At 44.7% G+C, this 20575-nt stretch overlaps 2 protein-coding genes across 2 annotated transcripts in view; both read left to right on the top strand.

The window, feature by feature from the left end:
• rbm20 (RNA binding motif protein 20) overlaps window positions 1-6707 on the top strand; it is a 43710-nt gene extending 37003 nt beyond the window's left edge. Inside the window, exons 9-14 of the mRNA XM_060859288.1 lie at window positions 1-194; window positions 302-400; window positions 568-1117; window positions 2118-2231; window positions 3206-3327; window positions 5366-6707. The exon at window positions 1-194 is cut by the window's left edge and continues 269 nt beyond it. Coding sequence (XP_060715271.1) covers window positions 1-194; window positions 302-400; window positions 568-1117; window positions 2118-2231; window positions 3206-3327; window positions 5366-5425 — 1139 coding nt within the window. The 3' untranslated portion in view covers window positions 5426-6707. The remainder of the gene's footprint in view (window positions 195-301; window positions 401-567; window positions 1118-2117; window positions 2232-3205; window positions 3328-5365) is intronic.
• Window positions 6708-7595: 888 nt separating this feature from the next.
• Window positions 7596-18751, top strand: pdcd4b (programmed cell death 4b). Its single transcript, XM_060858945.1, has 12 exons — window positions 7596-7718; window positions 8239-8329; window positions 9614-9916; window positions 12218-12312; window positions 13410-13523; window positions 14033-14254; window positions 14951-15048; window positions 16540-16657; window positions 16800-16907; window positions 17091-17201; window positions 17304-17443; window positions 17907-18751. The coding sequence occupies exons 2-12, from the start codon at window positions 8287-8289 to the stop codon at window positions 17965-17967; spliced, it is 1413 nt and encodes a 470-aa protein (XP_060714928.1). The 5' UTR covers window positions 7596-7718; window positions 8239-8286; the 3' UTR covers window positions 17968-18751.
• Window positions 18752-20575: the final 1824 nt, after the last annotated feature.

Below are 20575 nucleotides of genomic sequence, written 5' to 3'. Positions count from 1 at the left end.
CCGACGATTTCTATAAGAAGGAAAAGCTGCAACGTGTGTCTCAGCACCAGAGACACGAGGCCAAGTTCAAGAGGCGAGACGGAGGTGCAGATCATCACAGGAGCAGACGTTCAGAATCCGAGCTCCCGGAGGACGGACGAGGCAGGAGGACGAGCAGGAGGCACGAGAGGGACGAGAGAGAGGCGAACGATCACGTACGCTTACAGTACACGGTGTACACAATGTAGCTGAATAGCTTGTAAAAATAAACATGGAAAACACTGAGAATGTGTGTGTGTGTGCATGTGTGTGTGGTCCACAGAAAGAGTCTACAGAGCACAAAGGTAAAGAGAGATCGTCGTCTCCGCACAGCAGCAAACCTACAGAGCCGAGTGAGGGCGAGCGAGACAGAGAGAGTGAGGTAACGTTACCACTGGTGTAGCATAACACACAACAAGAATGAGGAACTGGAACCCATAATCATGTCCAGACCTAATCAGAGATCGGTGCAAGACTTCACATCCTGTTTTCTCTCTCTCTCTCTCTCTCTCTCTCTCTCTCTTATTATTTTATCTGTCTCATCCCCAGGTGGAGTGTGCAAGTGGGGAGGACACGGAGGGTGAGTGCTGGTACCCTAACAGCATGGAGGAGCTGGTGACAGTTGATGAGGTGGGAGAAGAAGATGACTCCATCGTCGAGCCCGATCTCCCCGAGCTGCAAGAGGAGGAACGTGAGGAAGAACATGAGGAAGAGGCAAAGGAAGATGGGGAGCGCATGGAAAAGAAGGAGCCCACGCCAGCAAAGGTGGAGAAACAGGAGCCTGTGTCGACACCGGACGCTGCAACAGAAGAAACTTTAAGGTCTATTCAGCCGGAGTGCCCTGACGCTCCGCCCTCTCACGTTTGCCTCTTCCCCTCTCAAGAGTTTAAAAGCACGCCGGAGGAGACGGCAGAGCCGTGCGTACCACTGACGAGCGTGACCGATGTCGCCGAGACTCACGTCGCCACAGCACTCACAACCATCGACAGCGTGTGTGAGACAGAAAAAATCACAGACACACACAGTGTCGGTGAGACGGGCAGGACGGGTGAGACTGAGAAGACGGAGACGCACCATGTGGACGAGAACCCAAAAAGAGGTGCACAAGCACACACACAATGAGCACAGAAGAAACTAAAGCCCTATTCGGACGGGATTAGTTTTACGTGGGGACGTGGGGGTAAAGTAATTATTACCAGAGCTTCTCAGTGATTTTAGTCCCGTCCGAATGTGCCATCTTGGTAATCATTACGGACAATGTCAGTAAATATTACAGCGACTTTTACCTTCTGTAAAAAGGTACGGAAAAATTACCTCAGGTAATACTAATCCCGTCCGAATAGACCCGCTGTAAATATATACGGTAAAATTCCGTCATTTCCTGTTTAAAAGTAGTTTTGCAAGCATGGAGGCGCCATGTTGTCTGTTTGCGCACGTGATAACAGGAAGCAACGTCATACGCACATGACGACAAGGAGGTTACTGTGGTGCGTAAAGCGAGTTACCCCTCACACTTCTGCTAGTTTTACTGAGATGTCTTGTCCCGTGCGAATTGGCCAATTTATATTACAGAAGTCCTGAGGTAAAATTGCATTACTCCACGTCCCCACATAAAACTAATCCCGTCCGAATAGGGCTAAATACACACCATGCACATGTACAGAGTGTAGACAAGTGTACAGCGAACACTTTAAACTGTACGACTGTACACGACCGTACACAACTTTATTTTTAAACAAATCCCATAAGACAAGTTATTCGAGGCCGAGGGGGCAAATAACTTGTAGCTAGCTAGCGTTTCTGTATATAACTAGCTAACTTTAACTTTTGGCTGGTGGTTTTATCATTATTTAAATAGACCACACCGCAGTCGTGCATCCTGTACTTTAGTTACCAGCTCTGTTTATTTTGAGTCGCTTATCGTTATTATTATTATTATTATTATTATTATTATTATTATTATTAAATCTAAAAGGCGAGGCGACAATTCAAGGCTTTCCTCGCCTCGACTCCGGACTGTAAATGGCAGTTTGGCAAATTACTAATATGTAAACCGTCTTATAAAATAAATAATGTGGTTTTATTTCTGTAAATTGCAGACGCGGTTCCTCAGAGCTCGCAGCCTGCGAGTTCACCACAGGGGATCGGCATCAAAGCTCCATCGCCGTCACGAGAACAGGAGAAGATCATCAGTGAACACAGCATCCCTTTAGGTAACTCCACACTCACAGCAGATGTTTGGACTTGGACTCAGGTTTAGGTTTAGGCATCGGGTTTGTTAATTATAGCCTTATAGAAAATATTATGATTGGCACAACGCACCAGAGAAGCCAACTAGGTGAACTGAAGGCTTAAGCCTGGACACGGTAGGACACCTCATGCACAAATCTGGGTCAAATAAATAGGCAGAAAAAAATAGAATGAAACACGACTGGTCAGGTGACAGGTCTAAACGCGTATGTGGTGTTTATCACCATGGAAACCAAATACACACACACGTGACAACACAAACACACACAGTGACAACACAAACACTCACCTAATCTAAAGACACCTGTGGTACAAAAACTCCACTGACTTTGTGTGTTTGTGTGTAGATTTGACTGTAATAAACAATTCCTTTATCTGTGTCTGTGTGTGTGTGTTTGTGTGTGTGTGTAGATTTGACTGTAATAAACAATTCCTTTATCTGTGTGTGTGTGTGTTTGTGTGTGTGTAGATTTGACTGTAATAAACAATTCCTTTATGTGTGTGTGTGTGTGTGTGTTTGTGTGTGTGTGTAGATTTGACTGTAATAAACAATTCCTTTATCTGTGTGTGTGTGTGTTTGTGTGTGTGTAGATTTGACTGTAATAAACAATTCCTTTATCTGTGTGTGTGTGTGTGTGTGTGTATGTTTGTGTGTGTGTGTAGATTTGACTGTAATAAACAATTCCTTTATCTGTGTGTGTGTGTGTGTGTAGATTTGACTGTAATAATCAATTCCTTTATCTGTGTGTGTGTGTGTGTGTGTGTAGATTTGACTGTAATAAACAATTCCTTTATCTGTGTGTGTGTGTGTGTGTGTGTGTGTGTGTGTGTGTGTAGATTTGACTGTAATAAACAATTCCTTTATCTCTGTGTGTGTGTGTGTAGATTTGACTGTAATAAACAATTCCTTTATCTGTGTGTGTGTGTGTGTGTTTAGGTGTGGAGTTCATCGTCCCCAGCACAGGCTTCTACTGCAAACTCTGCAGCCTTTTCTACACCAGTGAAGACATGGCCAAGACCACACACTGCCGGAGCACCGTTCACTACCGCAACCTGCAGGTCTGTAAACAAATTGTCCAGAAGCACCGTAACCCCACACAATCTCACACAATTCAGCCACTTTGTCTGGATAAAGTTTTGCGGACGGCGAAATCCGCCAAATCTCAGACACACGGGCGCCAAACAGAGCTGACGATATCCAAAAGACAAAGGTCAATTGATTAATACTCACCATCTGCACCACACACAAACAAGCACGCACATCCAAATGGCTTGGTGTCAGCTGTGTAAGATAAGTAGGCTGATAACAGGAACGGCATGCCGAGATACCGAGAGCTGGCACTCCGAGACACATTTCCCCCATTACACCACCACATCAATACACCACAGCATTATTAGTCATGACAAGACGAGCTCAGAGGGCTAAAAGAGGACTCGAGGGGACGTCTCGCCAGGGAGTGTGGATATGAAATAAAAACAGCCCTGAATATATACACGTGTGTAATACGATTAAAGAAACTCCACAATAATCGAGTAAAATATGTCCGATATATTTGTTTTAGTCGATACCTAGATCGAATTTACAGATATTACCGTTGTATGTTTGTAGATGTATCGCAGTCATCATCATACTTATTAACATTTATTAATGTTAGCGACTCATTTTTAAAAATAATTGAATTTTTTCAAAACAAATCTTACTGTTACAGATGACATGAGAACCTATATGTAGAACGTATCTGACATTTTATAGACTCTATTGACTCCGCCCCTCTCTCGGCCCCTTTGCGTGCGGTCGGATTCGTTTCTTGCTCTGTCCGAAAGATCGATGAAGGTTTGAAAACATGTATATTTAGACATATGATCTCAGCTAGGGGGCACGGTGGCTTAGTGGTTAGCACGTTCGCCTCACACCTCCAGGGTTGGGGGTTCGATTCCCGCCTCGGCCTTGTGTGTGTGGAGTTTGCATGTTCTCCCCGTGCCTCGGGGGTTTCCTCCGGGTACTCCGGTTTCCTCCCCTGGTCCAAAGACATGCATGGTAGGTTGATTGGCATCTCTGGAAAATTGTCCGTAGTGTGTGATTGTGTGAGTGAATGAGAGTGTGTGTGTGCCCTGCGATGGGTTGGCACTCCGTCCAAGGTGTATCCTGCCTTGATGCCCGATGAAGCCTGAGATAGGCACAGGCTCCCCGTGACCCGAGGTAGTTCGGATAAGCGGTAGAAAATGAGTGAGTGAGTGATCTCAGCTAATGCACTTAAAACACCGGGTTTAAATTAATTCGGAAATCGTTAGTTACGTTGTGTGTGTATATATATATATATATATATATACACACACAGCTACATAAATACATACATACATAGTGTTGTATACATAAAAAGTTACAGTTTACAAATGTATACAGTTATTCAGGGAGTTCTTCATACAGTATATCCTGTAAAGTCCAATAGCCTCACCGGCCTTTCTATTTCTTTCAGACTGTATTTGCTGACAGTGTTGCAGTGTCTTTGCTGACTGAACACCACAGAGATGTAAACACATTGCACACAGAGGAGTTCACTAATGGAATAATTAGTGTGAGAATGTGTGTGTTTGTAACGCCGTGGCCTTTAGAAACCATTAGTGCGTGAAGGGCAACAGGGGCTGACCGGGCGTGTGGTCAGGATCGAGTTGCCCATTAGTCCCTCTCAGCTCAGACACACCTCTATTGCTGCTTCTCTCTCTCTCTCTCTCTCACACACACACACACACACACACAGAGCAGGCATTCACAGCTGCTCTGTCACTCACAGCCCTGTGAAGACAGGAGTGTGAAACAAAGAGAGCGAGAGAGATTTGGTGAAATGATACCTTGGTAGTTTATCAACCTTGGTGTGTAGTAATGAAGTGGAGTTACTATCTCCACCTCTATTAGATTCATCCTGTAGCTGACAGGTGGATGCAAGGTGGTGAAGAAAAAGCGGTCAAAGACACTGTTAAGCTCAGTGTCACCTCACCTCCACTAGGACTTAGTGACTTGGTGTGTATAACCTGTAATGCATTTGTATTTGTGTACACTTTCTCTAATTGTGCTCTTGTCATGTGTGCGTGTGAGCAGAAGTACCTGTCTCAGCTGGCCGAGGAAAGTCTCCTGCACTTCCGTTCAGACGCAGAGTGAAAACGAGACGACGTGGAGAAAAGAACCAGGCCAGAGAGAGGGAAGAGAAAGGACGTGTGTATGAGAGAACGACACTGAGCCGTGCAGTCGTTCTGCACGTTTAAAGCAAACTTGATCAGAAAGCAATTACTGAGGAAAGAGCGACAAGGCGACGTCATTAAGGCACCGTCACAGGGAGACGTTCTGCACATCGGAGATCCGTCTTATTACCTATTCACACGTGATTAACTGCTGAAGAAGCGACGTGGAGCGACGTACCGCACCATTATGCGGTCACAATTCAATTAAACCGCCGAAGATGAGCGACGAGGTGACGGCGTTAAAACCTGGAGTCTCGATGAGACTTCCGGCACGTTTTAAACCTAATTTTCAGAAACCGAGCACGTTTCCGTCACCTGCTGAAGGAGAGCGAGACAACGACATCATTCGTCGCACACGTTCCACGTAAAGCTGCTTCCAAACATCACATTTTATTGCAGCTTCTCTTCTGTACAACAATGTTTTTGTCTTTTTTTTTTAAAACTTACTGGCTCTTTTTTCTGATGTTTCTGAATTTGTATAAAACAGTTGGCTGGAAACAGCACTGAACCCGAGCGAAGCGCCGCCGGAGAAACACAGTTCACAGACCAGAGCCTGATCTCCAATGTGTAAATTGTTGTAATGTGTAAATTAAGAAGCGGTCAGTTCGCCGTCACGTGCCTTCGCACCGTAAGCCATGGTGTAAAACTGGGTGTAATTTTGTGCTCTGAACAACGGCAAGAGGAAACGTTCAGGGGAAAATATCTGCGTTTTGGAGCACATCTCACACAACACTGTCAGAATGTAAGGAATAAGGAATGTGCATAATGTCAGCAGCGCTAAATCGACTAAGGGATGGTTAGCATCACGGCATTCACGTTTTTCTAAGGTGACGTCTGAATCGAAGAAAGTGTGTGTCCTCGGACGCTGGAAGAAGAAGACTGCTCTACCGAATCGGGACTCTGCACACTTGTCCTCAGGTCAATGAGCAATGACTCTCATTTATGTTAATAATGCAAAATATTTTATTTATAATAAACACACACAGGTACCAGGACTCCAGGACTTTTCCATCCATGCTGTGTGTAAGGCTTTCTGAGCTGTAGTGTAACTTGAACCGGACCATGTTTGCTGTTTCTCCAGGCTGGACGAAGCTGTGGACAGAATCAAGTGAACCGTGTGTGTGATGGTAGTTTGCAGTAAAGGTGGGGCGGGTTGTGGAAGCGTTTTGTCTTCCGCATGTTTTGTACATTTGTTATCGTTGTCCCGCTTATCAGACATGGGGGGGGGGTTGTTGGGGGGTTGGGATGGTTGTTTACGTAGATGTTTCAATGCAAATCCTTCAATAAACTTTTGAAGAAATACTTTATGTGGCATTTGTGTGTGTGTGTGTGTGTGTGTTTTTGTCTTTTTTTTTATTATAGTCGTTAATTCATACCATCTAAAATCATTTAAATTGATTGAAATGTCATTAATATTCTCAAAATATTTCATAGTAATTCTATTATTTTTTCCACATTTTTATTTTTACACTTTTTTCCTAATATTTATAAATAACTATACTACTTTAATTGAAACTTTATACTTTAATTGAAACTAATATTTATAAATAACTATACTACTTTAATTGAAAGGGGGGCACAGTGGCTTAGTGTTTAGCACGTTTGCCTCACAGCTCCAGGGTTGGGTGTTCGATTCCCGCCTCCACCTTGTGTGTGTGTGGAGTTTGCATGTTCTCCCCGTGCCTCGGGGGTTTCCTCCGGGTACTCCGGTTTCCTCCCCCGGTCCAAAGACATGCATGGTAGGTTGATTGGCATCTCTGGAGTCTGGAGTGTGTGATTGCGTGAGTGAATGAGAGTGTGTTTGCCCTGTTATGGCTTGGCACTCCGTCCAGGGTGTATCCTGCCTTGATGCCCGATGACGCCTGAGATAGGCACAGGCTCCCCGTGATAAGCGGTAGAACATGAGTGAGAGAGTGTGTAAAACTGCAGAGACACAAAATCAGAAGCAATGACGTCATGTCGCGGCTGTAATTCCCAATGCGGACCGCCAGGTGGCGCAGAGACGGTTTAGAAACCACGAGAAGCCATAACCGCCCGCCCCCCTTCAGCACACGCTTCCCATTGGTTGGTTTTGTCCGGACTTTAAAATAAACTTCCCAATCAGGAGGCTTTAAGGGTGTTTCTGTGTCCCCGAGTTGCTGGGCAGAGCGGACACATAACGTCTGCACACAGAAAGGCTGCGTTAGGCTTCGGAAAGCGAAACGCTGAGAGAGGTAATGTTTTATTTTTTAAGCAGAATTCGGCCCGTATTTTGCTTTCAGACGCATAGAGAGCGGTTTATTCACCGTATGATAACGCGCTTGTTTAGAAAAGAACCGAATCCGACTGTTAAATGGAGCTGACGCAGGTTTGTTTGGGATTTTGTTCCGAATCCCAGCGTATACCCTAGCTAGGGGAACTCCTTAGGTCGCTCACGCAATGACGTCCACTCTGGTCCTAGTGCCCTAGTGTTAGAGTGGGACTCGGATTGGATGCAGGCCTCTACTCTAACTGCTCGTGTAAACACAACAACAAACGATTCGGTTGCAGCAGCAGCATGAAGCGTCCTTGTAGATTTTAATCACTGAATTGTTTGTAAATTAAAATAAGATGAAATGATTTAAATGAAGTGATGTGTGTGTGTGTGTGTGTGTGTGTGTGTGTGTGTGTATCCTGAGCAGGGACGTGGGCATGTTGGGGCACGTAAAAAGCTCGAACGCAGACAAATGACTGAAGTTTTAATTCCCACTTTAGGTTTTTGTAAAGTGAGCTGTTTGTTGCCTGCACCGTGTATTTGACGTGATGGCAGCGGATTGTGAGACCTGGCTGAACACCAACCCCGTGGGTAAGTGTGGCTTTAATACACAACTTATTGGGCTCGTTGTGCCCTAATCTAGTGCCCTAGATAGGAAGTGAACGTGCGCGTGACAGTGCGCGTGTAGTGCACTTCATGGGCCACAGACGCTGTGTTTAGTTTGAGGATGTTTGTGTTTGTGCGACTCGGAGACGTTAAAGCAACGTTTTAACTTCGTGTCTGTTGTGAAATTAAAGTAAAACGTGTTGGAGAGTAAAAAAGTGTACAAATAAATGTTCTGGGGATCAATTAAAGCTTTATTCACTTAAACGTGATTTTTATTTTTACGGAAATATTCAGTTTGGTCTCATTTCTGTACCGGAAACACAAGTGAATCTGATAACAGGACGATAACACACACACACACACACACACACACACACACACACACACACACACACTATACACACACACACTATACACACACACACTATATATATACACACACTATACACACACATACTATATATATATATATATATATATATATATATATATATATATATATATATATACACACACTACACACACTGCACACACACACTGCACACACACTACACACACACTATACACACACACACTATACACACACAACACACTATACACACACTATACACACTATACACACTATACACACTAACACACACTACATACATACATACATACATACATACACACACATACACACAAAACACACACAAAACACACACACTACATACATGCACACCCTCTATACACTATACGCACATACACTATACATACGCACACACCACGCATATACACACACCATACACATGCATACACACGCCACACACGCGTGCCATGCACACACATACACCATACACGCCATACGCATACATGCGCCGCATACATACATGCACACACGCATACACACGAACACACACGCCACCCCCATACACACACATGCATTCATACATGCACATACACCACGTATACACACACCATACATACACCACACACATTCACTACACACACACTTTGGGTCAGACGCTTCAACATAGATATGAACTAGAGACATAAGACTTATTATGTTAATATTGAAGTAATACACAGTTGTAGCTTCACGCTTTTGTAAACTTTCCATTTAAACACGAAGTAAATATAGAAAGGTGAGTGACAACACGGGTCGTGTTACACGTGGCGTAGCTTGAGTGGGTGTGCAGTGACGTGACCGTGGGAGGAGCTACTATGTCTGTGTAACGTGTATGATAAATAAGATGTCCAACCGAAAGGGTTCAATGTGTCTCTGTGCAGAATCGGACGACCTGAGCGACTCGTATCAGTCGGGAACCGAGGAGCGCGGCCTCGTCTCTGGAGCCAACGATGAAATCAACGGAAACTGGGTTCCTGCACCAAACGGGACGGTGCACGAGGCTCGGCTGAAGGCCAAGGCCAAGCGGCGCCTACGCAAGAACTCGTCCAGAGACTCGGGCCGGGGAGATTCGCTGAGCGAGAACGGAGACGCCTCTCGCTCCGCCGCACCCCCCGCCAGCCCCAAAGGCAAAGTGCTGGACCGCAGGTCACGCCTGGGCAAAGGGAGGGGCCTGCCAAAGAAAGGTGTGAGAAACCTTCCTCCTTGTCATGTTTAAACACAGTCTGTACTGAACACGGACAAGTCTTATCAGTATTATATTATCGCGTCATACGATGAACGAGAAAACAACAGATGCTGATGCGTTTTATTTGATCAGCTTTCGAACTCCCGACCTTGCTGTATGTCAGATAAAGGTGTAGCATGGCATAAGAAGGTGAGGTTTGTGCTCCGTGAGTCCTCCCTGTCCTCGGTGTGCACACAGAGCACCGCCGCTTATGGTCAGGCTTCGTTTCCTTTTCAGTAACATGCACCGGGTGACATTTCGTGTGCCATCAACACTAAAACGTGACTCATCTGATACAGAGTGTGACGTGACGTTAACTGATTTAAGTATGACCGTTTACTGTCGAGTCAGAATAACAATATTCCTCTAAAGGTTTTATTCTTTATTTGGGTTCTTAATGAGAATAAATGTTGAAATTATGAGAGAAAAATAGTGTCTAAGTCAAACTAAACTGCGTATTGATTTAGTTACCTAAGACTGTCGGTGTGTGTCGTGCTTTCGCTCTCTCTCTGTGTAACACACACCCACATGGCCATAGACCACATTGACTCCTACGTTGCGATTAAATTAATCTTTGGCCGTGATGAGAAACAGTGCTGCATCTTTGTTGCTGAGGCGTTTAAGCCGTTTGCAGCCGCACCTGTAGCTGACTTTCCTGAACGTTTACACAAACACACCCTGAAGATGCCTGAGCTTGTTCGACGCCCCCGCATCGCAGTTACGAGGCCCGTTTTGTGGCTCGAGTTTGGAGCCAGACTCGTAAGAGCCAAAATAATAATATTGTTTTTCCGACATTCTAAAATTCCGTGGAATTCCTAAGTGAGTGTGAAGAAAAGAATTGAAAGTGGACACGGCGATGATTACGTTCGTTAATCGGATTTCGCTTGACACACTGATGGTTCGGGTTTCCGTCCGCCGGCTTTCGAGCACGTTCTAAACGTGTTTTATTCACATCTTTACCTCTAACCTGTATGATTTAGCACCTTTCCCAAAACCTAGATGGAAACGTAGCTCCTGAACGCTGTGTGATTTCCACTTCTTCCCTCTATCCCTTTGTAGTGAGCCTTCAGTAAGACCTGCTTTTTCTGTGTGTGTCTGCTGAGCCAGAACCGGTGCGCAGCCACGAATAGCAAGTATGTCGCAAGCTGCAGTCACTTCCTTATCTGCGTTCTACAGCCAAAGAACCGCTGAGTTGACTTGTGTGTACGTTGGAGACTGTTACAGGAACCTGGATGCAGATTTGCATCACTAACGAACACGACTTCAGTACACGAGCGACGAGCAGAAGGACGTCCTCATGATCACGGCGCCAGTTTAGCAGCGTTTAGGTCTGAGTAAATCCTGAAGAATGGGGGACAAAGTGTTTTAGGAAGTGAAGATGTTTTTGGGAAGTGTTTAGACGGAACATTCCGGTTTGTTCACTACAAACACTCTGATGTCTCCGTTAGAGCTGCTCTGTCGACGTGAACGTCAGGGTGTAAATAATCCCTCAGAGCGCCGCTGCGGCTCCAGATGTTTTAGACAGAAGCGAACGCTGTAGCGCGAGACACCAGAGGGTCGATTCGGAGATAACCGCCGACTCCGTTAGAGAAGCAGATTAACACCCGGCGTTGTGTAAAGACTCGAGCTGCTGCTGGAGATAAAAGTAGATGTAGAATGTGGAGGGTGAAGCTGTGGCTTTGATTAAACTAAATATCTGATGGAGGTGTAGGAGTGACTGTGGAGGATGGACTAATCTAAACGCTTCAGATTCTCTCTCTCTTTCTCTCTCTCTCTCCCACTTGCATAACAGGGTCAGTCAATAAGGCAGTGTGTTGTGTAATTCTGTCCAGTGGGAAGAGTAGGAAAAAAAAGGTGTGTGTATTACACACACACACACACTTTCAAATTGTGTGCACTGGATGACGTGAGTTAAGTGTTTCACATATTACACAAATTCAGTTTTAATCTTAACTCACTGCTTGAATAAACAACTGAGATGTGTGTGTGTGTGGGAGAGAGTGAGCGGAAGACGCCTTGTTTTGATCTCTTTCTGTATTCATGCAAATATGTTTTGTGTGTGTGTGTACTTAAGGCCAGTAGGTACAGTGTTTGTGGTTGTTGTGTGCGGGGGCCTTCACACGCTCTCATGTTTTCTCTGTAGGAGAAAGTGTGTGTGTGTGTGCACACGTTCGTGCAGCAGGAACAGCATGTACAAAGTGCAGCAATATATTTCTGCTGCAGTAGATTCTGACTGAAGTGTGTGTGTGTGTGTGTTTAGGTGGTGCTGGTGGTAAAGGTGTTTGGGGAACACCAGGAGAGGTGTACGATGAGGAGCAGGTCGACGTCCGGGACCCCAATTACGACGAAGATCAGGTAGCAGCTTTGTCCCATCTCAGGGGTGGCCCAGCCTGATGTCAGTCTGAAATCTCTGCAGCTTTCAGAGAGTAATTCAGTGTATATAAAATGACTGAGCATTTGAGTTAAAGGACATAACAGACGTGACACTGAAGCAGTGTTTTAATGCTTTATCTAAACCTTTTAGCTGATGGAAATAAAATGACACACACAATAAATTAAGGAATAAAACACAACCGAGAGGCAGCGAGAAGACCTTTTAATTTCTACAGCGTCACATGCTGAGGTGTTTTATGTCCCTGATGCCACAGCGACGGGCCCCCGGTCACATCGTCCACTTTTTACTTACTGAAGTGTGAAGGGGTGAAAACTTATATCCAACTTTACTAACTGTTTAAGTTCAAGTGAATGATGTAGTATATAATGTGTAGCTTAAGCTATGTCTAAAGCCCTATTCGGATGGGATTAGTTTTACGTGGGGACGTGGAATAATGCAATTTTACCTCAGGACGTCTGTAATATAAATTGGCCAATTCGCACAAGACAAGACATCTCAGTAAAACTAGCAGAAGTGGGAGGGGTAACTCGCTTTACTCACCACAGTAATCTCCTTGTCATGTCCGTATGACGTTGCTTCCTGTTATCACGTGCGCAAACAGACATGGCGCCTCCATGCTTGCAAAACGCGCCAAAAACTTTTAAACAGGAAGTGACGGAATTTTACCGTACATATTTACAGCGGGTCTATTCGGACGGGATTAGTTTTACCTGAGGTCATTTTTCCGGACCTTTTTACAGAAGGTAAAAGTCGCCGTAATCTTTACTGACATTGTCCGTAATGATTACCGAGATGGCACATTCGGACGGGACTAAAATCACTGAGAAGCTCTGGTAATAATTACTTTACCCCCACGTCCCCACGTAAAACTAATCCCGTCCAAATAGGGCTTAAGTAAGATATAACTCTTAGTCCAATGTAGGTAAAGAAACTTTGTCTTTCTGCTCAGGTCAGAGCCGTTTACTGAGAGTGTGGTTTGACTATGCACTATTCTTTAGTGTGTGTGTGTGTGTGTGTTTTTTATATATTTATATACACACGTGTGTGTCTCGTGCAGGAGAACTGTGTGTACGAGACGGTGGTGCTGCCTCTGGACGACGACAACTTCACTCAAACCGTCACTCCCATCGTCCAGGAGTACTTTGAGCACGGAGACACCAACGAAGTAGCGGTACGGAAAAAGGCAGCGCTTATTTCTCCGAACGTGGAAGTTGCCTCATCTTTAAGCTGTTAAAAAAAAAAAATCCTTTGCTTAAGCAGTTGGCTGCGTAAATCCTGCACTAACTCCTTGCCTCTGCCGCTTCTGAATGTAAGCCTGGGCAACCAGTCAACCGTCTGTCCGTCTCGTGTACTGTCAAGCGTTTTTACTGCACTTATCAGCTCGGGTATAGATTTATTTATATATATATATATATATATATATCAACAAAAGAAATAAAACTGGATGTTTTAAATGTCATACCTTCATATTGGCTTTTTATCTTAAAAATAATAGTTGTTATATCCATAACTTTATACGAAGCCTAAATCTATATCCTGCCTGCTGTAAAAGTGACTTTGCCTCTCAAGTTGTTTTTGCTTTGTCAGTTGGCTCAAGGTCGTGTTTTAGACAACACTGAAATCATTTTTGCTGACTCACACTCACACACACACACACACACACACTCTCTCCTTGTGTAGGAGTTATTGGGGGAGTTAAATCTCGGCTCCTTGTGCTGCGAGGTCCCGTTCCTGGCCGTGTCGCTGGCATTGGAGGCGAAGGCGAGTCAGAGAGAGCTCACGTCCTTCCTGCTGTCGCGTCTGTGCGGCCGAGTCCTCAGCCGTTCTGACATCGAAGCCTCCTTCCACAAGCTGCTGAAAGAGCTGCCCGAACTGGTGCTGGACACACCTACAGCACCCCAGGTGACGACACACACACACATCGTACCTACACACAGCTTTCATCTTTACCCCCTCAACCCTCACTGAGTAAACAGCACCACGTGTACACACTCCATCTCAATGCAGACAGAATCATTTCCTCACTTACATCCTGAAATCCCCTGAGGGTTAACACTGTATTACCCACTGTAACGGTCACGGTAACGCAATGTGGCCATTTGTCTGTGTTTATACCTCCTGACGTTACAGATCACGTTGCTGTTAGTATCACGTTGAGTCAGATCTCGTGCACGGTTCATGAGTCATGTGACCGTGTATCCTTCTGTCTGATGGTTTCTGTTCTGCTTTAGAGGACGAGACCTTACAGTAGTAAACATTTCTCTCCCCTCCCACTTCAGAACAGATCAGATGAAGCTCACAGCTTCGCCCGCTGTTGCGTTTAAGAACGTACTAAATAACGAACATCTGATCGATATCAAATGTCACCGCACGAGACGGATTTTGCGTATTTATTGTTGGACGGAGCTTTGCATGATTTCCAGATGTTGGACACAGAATAGTTTGAACACTTTCTTAGCCTCTGAAATGAGGTTCGTGACCTTGTGAACATTTTATTAAACTACCTGTTGTCACCTTTTCTTTTTTTTTTTTTTTTTTTTCCTTATTTTCTTTCAAGGCTCATTTGTCTAATTATTGGTTTCTTTTGTCTTCTTGCAGCTGGTTGGTCAGTTCATTGCCAGAGCTGTAGCAGATCAGATTCTCTCTAAGAGCTACATCGACAGCTATAAAGGGAGAGTGGACTGCGAGCACACCAGGTTCGTGTTTGTCCGGCTCGCGGCCGCCGCTCATGGCTTCGGCGTATAATAAAAATAAACTACAATCCAGCGCAGCGGAGACATCCAACTTTAACGTACAAATCCCTCTCACAACTCGCTTGTGTGCTGCTGTAGGAAACAAATCCAGACTAGTGTTTATAGACCAGATTTTTAGATCCGATCTAGTTTCAGATTTAGTGTTTGGACCTTTTCGTTCTTGTACACCGGAGCTTTTGCTTTGTACGATGGAAGATCCAAAAATCCTTGGAATTCGAACACGGTGTGATGACAAGCGCGGTTTCTTATCTTTAACAGACTTGTTCTTCGGCTTTGTTTTATTCTGGATGAGAAGAGCTGTATACACACACACACACACACACACCGAATTTTCAACAATCAGATCTCGATCCCTACGACCTTTTGGTCCCGAAACGAAAAACAAAGGGAAAGACAAAAGATGACTTCAGGAATGAGAACAGAGAGCTTCAGATTTCATAACTACATCAGTCCCTCGTCAACAAACAGACTTTGACTAAATTAATCATTTATTTTATTTATATTTACTTATTTGGTTTAGTTATTTTACATATCACTAATTAAGACCTAATATTTTGCAGTGTTTGTTGCACCAAGTAAAAACATTTTCCCCCAAAGTTCGCAATTATCCCGTGTCACAGACGACGCTGTGCGACATTAAAGCGTCCGTCTGTCGCCTCGTTAAGCTCTAAACAGGATTTAGGATTTGGTCTGTTTACTTCTAAAGCAGCCAGCTTTCAGTCCAGACTCTGAGGCTAAAGCAGCTTCTGTGCTTGTTTGTCCACGAGGCAACCTTACTGTAGTCTTTGGGGGGGGAGACATTTTGACAGCTGATGTGAGTTTTATATGGTCACACCCCCTCTCACCGTGTAAATGACAAAAGCAGGAAATCCAATTCAGGACGCCACTTTTTTTGAGGTCGGAAATGTTGAACAAACACGGAGGCAGATTACTAACATGCTGTGGTGTGTTCAGAATCCACAGCTCTGTGCACTATGTTCATAATTTTACTAGGGGATGTGGTAGCCTAGTGGTTAAGGTGTTGGGCTACCAATCGGAAGGTTGTGAGTTCGATTCCTACGTCCACCAAGCTGCCACTGCTGGGCCCCTGAGCAAGGCCCTTAACCCTCAATTGCTCAGTTGTATAAAAATGAGATAAAATGTAAGTCGCTAAATGCTGTAAATGTAAATAATTACTAAAGCAGTTAATGGGAACCTCGGTGTGTTTTAATCGTTATATTTACATATTTAAATACCTAAACTTGCCCCTTGGATCGTTTGGCTGCTTTAATATGTAGGTCACATGGTATATTTGTCTTTGTTAATAAACAAAAGGCTTTACTGTTGTTTAATAAATCGGTTTAGTTCACAGACTGGTTAAAGGACTGTGATCAGACCAATACTGGTGTTTGTTATCGTTATGCGTGTGATTGACGGCTGTGTTTCGACTAACAGGGCCGCGCTGGACCGCGCCGCCGTACTGCTGAAGATGAACAAGGAGTCAGGACTCAAGATCGACAACCTCTGGGGCTCGGGGGGAGGACAGAGACCCGTCAATCAACTCATCAAAGAGGTCAGGTCCCCGTCCGGCTGCACGTCGTAACCGTTTGCTTTTTATCCAATAAAATTTTAATAATAAGATCATTTGTTGTGGAGTTTGTACCGTAGAGCAGAACGAGCTCTGACTGTACGGTGTGCGTGTTGCTTTTGCTCAGGTGAACCTGCTGCTGAAGGAGTACGTGCTGTCGGGAGACACGGCCGAGGCTGAGCGCTGTTTGAGGGAGCTCGAGGTGCCGCACTTCCATCACGAGTTTGTCTATGAGGTAAGTCGTCATGTGTTTATCTGTGGCGGTGGTACTACGGTGTCTCTTCCCTCCCCTGTTGGTTCCGGCCAGATTCTTTTGTACTCACCAGGAAAAGGGACTTAGCTACCTTCATCGTTAGTCATCGTTATTCATTCATGTTCTAAATAAACCCACTCGCTCGGTCTTTTTATTCTTTCGTAGGCAATAGTGATGGTTTTGGAATCCAAAGGAGACGCGACCCTCCAAGCGATCCTGAAGCTGTTCAAATCTCTCTTCGACTCCACTGTCATCACTCTGGACCAAATGAGAAGGGTACGATGCCACCGGCATGTCCTGCGTCTTCTCCACAGGAGACGCTTTTTATTTATTATTGTAGCGTTCTCATTGTGACGATTCCTGTTTTTACCCCGACAGGGTTATGAGAGGGTCTATATGGATATAGCCGACATAAACATCGACGTACCGTGCGCTTACGCCGTACTGGAGCACTTTGTGGACAAGAGCTTTAGTGTCGGAGTCATCGACAAGAAACTCCGTGACCTGTGTCCATGTCGGTACGTATGCAGTCATTACACTGCTTTAATTTTATACGAATTGTTTTTCCGATTTCTTCGTTTTTGAACACAAAAATAAATGCTTCTCTATACATTTTGGTATTTTGCGGATTGTCTAGCGTTTCCCCGGAAGCGTCCACAGCGTTCGTTGATCCTCCTTGTTGCGCTTTACTTGCTGCTCGTAAATTCCCTCTCAAAGCTCACAGACGTCCGTCAGGAAAAAGCCGAAACAGACAAAGCTGATCTTTCGCTCAGCGCTGCGGCGTATCGCTTAAGACAACTAAACGAGTAGCCCAGGTCATTTCCACGACGATAACTGGTTGTTAATTAGAGGAGCTTCCTCTTCCACTTCATGCCGTTGGCGTTCTGTATAAACTGAAATGGACCCGTTGAACATTGTACAGAAACTCTTCTGTTCGTCCTGTACGGTACACTAACGCACTGTATTTACTTCTTTTCCCAGAGGAAGGAAGAGGTTCGTCAGCGAAGGAGACGGCGGACTTCTCAAACCCGACACCTACTGAGTCTGCTGCGTCCGCCGCGTCGGAGGAAAACTAGCGCCGCAGGGAGAGAAAAGAACAGAGAAGCGTTGCCCAAGAACCATTTGCCCCAGAAATTTTAAAACCGCACACACGTGCGTATAATACAGGTTTAGGTTTATATCTCCTCCTGACAAGAGCTTAGAGCTTACGCAATGGAACACGGCTATGGAAGAACGCATTTCTCTCCATTTCTCTGTCTCTCTCTCTCACACACACACACACACACATACGCTAAAACCCTGAACAAGTGCCACACTTTTAAACGAGTCATTCCAGGTTTTGTATTTTTGGGTTCACTGCCACTCAGCAAATTTCCCTGAAGATCCAGTTAGCAGGAGAATTTTGAGCCAGTTGTCTTCATTTATCCAATCTGTGTAATCTGTTTGTTTTGGAAGTTCAGATTGTCTTTACTTAGCAGTGGCAATGGAGTTGATTGGTTTGTGTTCAAGAGGCCTTTATGGTGTTTTTTAACACAAACACCCCCCCCTTTTCTCTTTCTTTCTTTTTCTTTTCCTTCCCAATCTGCCTCAACTATTTCTTGCGTGTCTTTGTTTCCCTGCTCGGTCAAACAAAGACTCAGATACTGGACGCACCTGATGCCAAGCTGGCAATTCAGAGAAATGTGAACAAATTCGGGATTATTTCACACAAACGGTGTCAAAGCGTTATTTTTCTATGTTCCGAACACCGACGTGGGCGTATTTACCAAATGTCCTCGCTCTTTGTTGAAAATGGTTACCAAATAAACTTAAGCTTAAAGTAACAATCCGTGTTTGTGTCGATTGATTTATCAAGACTTTGTTTACCTGTTCCCGGAAGGTTACGAGTTCAAATCCCGGGACTGCTCGAGACCAGTGTACGTGTGTGTACGTGATTCTCACTCACTCACTCATTTTCTACCGCTTATCCGAACTACCTCGGGTCACGGGGAGCCTGTGCCTCTCAGGCATCAAGATACACCCTGGACAGAGTGCCAACCCATCGTAGGGCACACACACACACACACACACATTCACTCACGCAATCACACACTATGGACAATTTTCCAGAGATGCCAATCAACCTACCATGCATGTCTTTGGACCGGGGGAGGAAACCGGAGTACCCGGAGGAACCCCCCGAGGCACGGGGAGAACATGCAAACTCCACACCCACAAGGCGGCAGCGGGAATCGAACCCCCAACCCTGGAGGTGTGAGGCGAACGTGCTAACCACTAAGCCACCGTGTCCCCGGTTTACGTGATTCTAAGACAAACTATTTTGAATCCTTTTATTTTTGAGTTCTGTAGCTGGATAACTGAAGTTCTTTTTACTGAGTTGGAGTTAAAGAAGTATGACATCAGGTCATAAAACAAGCATTCGAGCTGTAAAAAAAAAAAAAAACGCTTCAAGAATGTTTACCAACACTTGTGTTTATCATTACGAGTAAGCGGGCACTCGTTCTGAGCTGAATGAAAAAGAAACGAGACGTTTATTGACTGAACAGTTTATTGCTCTGTAACTGGAGCCACTTGGCCTACGGGGGAACACTCTGTGTACTGTGTTATATACTTAACATTGTTCACACCGATAAATGTTTTGTTATATCTGTGGAAGGCAGGGCACGTGTTGAACACGTGAGCATCGGGAATCTGTGCCCCAGTAACATAGTGACTCCTCTGTGAAGCTCACACAACTCCATAAAAGGGTAAAGAGCTCCGAGACGAAGCGACGAGCGAACGTCCTGATTCACTGGATTGTTTTCCTTTTCTTGGTTTTATTTAGCAGCTTGAATTTTTTTTTTTTTTTTTACACCTTTTAATATAAAATGCCCAGATTTCACAGTTTGTGCTCATCAACATTAGAATGAGCTGTTTGTATAAAATGTCAGGAACATTTTTATTTACATATTTGAGAATACAAGGATAAGAATACAGAATTTTCATAAATAGGTGATTTCTTGTGTAAATCTGCCTGAGTCATAAATAAATAAATGTGTCTCTGTTGGGGGGACGTTGTAGTGTATGTGTTTAAGTTCAGTCATCAATGCTACATGAGGACAAATCGGATCTGGTGCTGAAGGCCTACTGTGCGCGCTCCCGATGCTCCCCGTCTGCCGCATCCTGCCGCCTGATGAGCTCCTGCGCCTCCTGCTGCATCTTCTCCAGCTTCTCCAGCGTCACCGACTTCAGAGGCAGCAGCTTGGGTTTGCAGAGGACCAGCACCGGGACGTCCTCCACCGCCAGCTGACCTACAGACAAACACACGGTAATTCACGGTATACACTTTCCAAATATTGTGCGTTCTAGCCGGACCACTAGCCTAGCGTGAGAACATGACTCCTGTGTCGGGAATGTAGATTTTCATATTGATGAATACTTTAGGTGACATGAGAATGAGGGATTATAAAGTCATTATTATAACTGGAGGTGAAATAAAAATATTGGCTTACCTTGTTTAGGCAAAACTTCTCTGAAGACTGACTTGACTTCAGGCATTGTGAATCTTCTCTAGAAAACTCTGTGGTCAAAGAAAGCAGCAACAGATTTATTTTAGTGGTTGTCTGTGGTACAGTGTGTCACCTCAGGGGTACAGAAGCTCGTCTGTATAT

Source organism: Tachysurus vachellii, chromosome 23 (genome assembly GCF_030014155.1).
Source record: "Tachysurus vachellii isolate PV-2020 chromosome 23, HZAU_Pvac_v1, whole genome shotgun sequence".
In the NCBI taxonomy this organism is placed as follows: domain Eukaryota; kingdom Metazoa; phylum Chordata; class Actinopteri; order Siluriformes; family Bagridae; genus Tachysurus; species Tachysurus vachellii.
This window is presented reverse-complemented; position numbering and strand designations above follow the sequence as displayed.

Excerpts from the sequence above, each read along its gene's own strand:
- pdcd4b (XM_060858945.1), top strand. The coding sequence starts at position 8,287 with ATGGCAGCGGATTGTGAGACCTGGCTGAACACCAACCCCGTGG. Across the intron at positions 14,255-14,950 it reads ACACACCTACAGCACCCCAG|CTGGTTGGTCAGTTCATTGC; the intron begins GTGACGACACAC and ends GTCTTCTTGCAG. Across the intron at positions 15,049-16,539 it reads GTGGACTGCGAGCACACCAG|GGCCGCGCTGGACCGCGCCG; the intron begins GTTCGTGTTTGT and ends TTCGACTAACAG.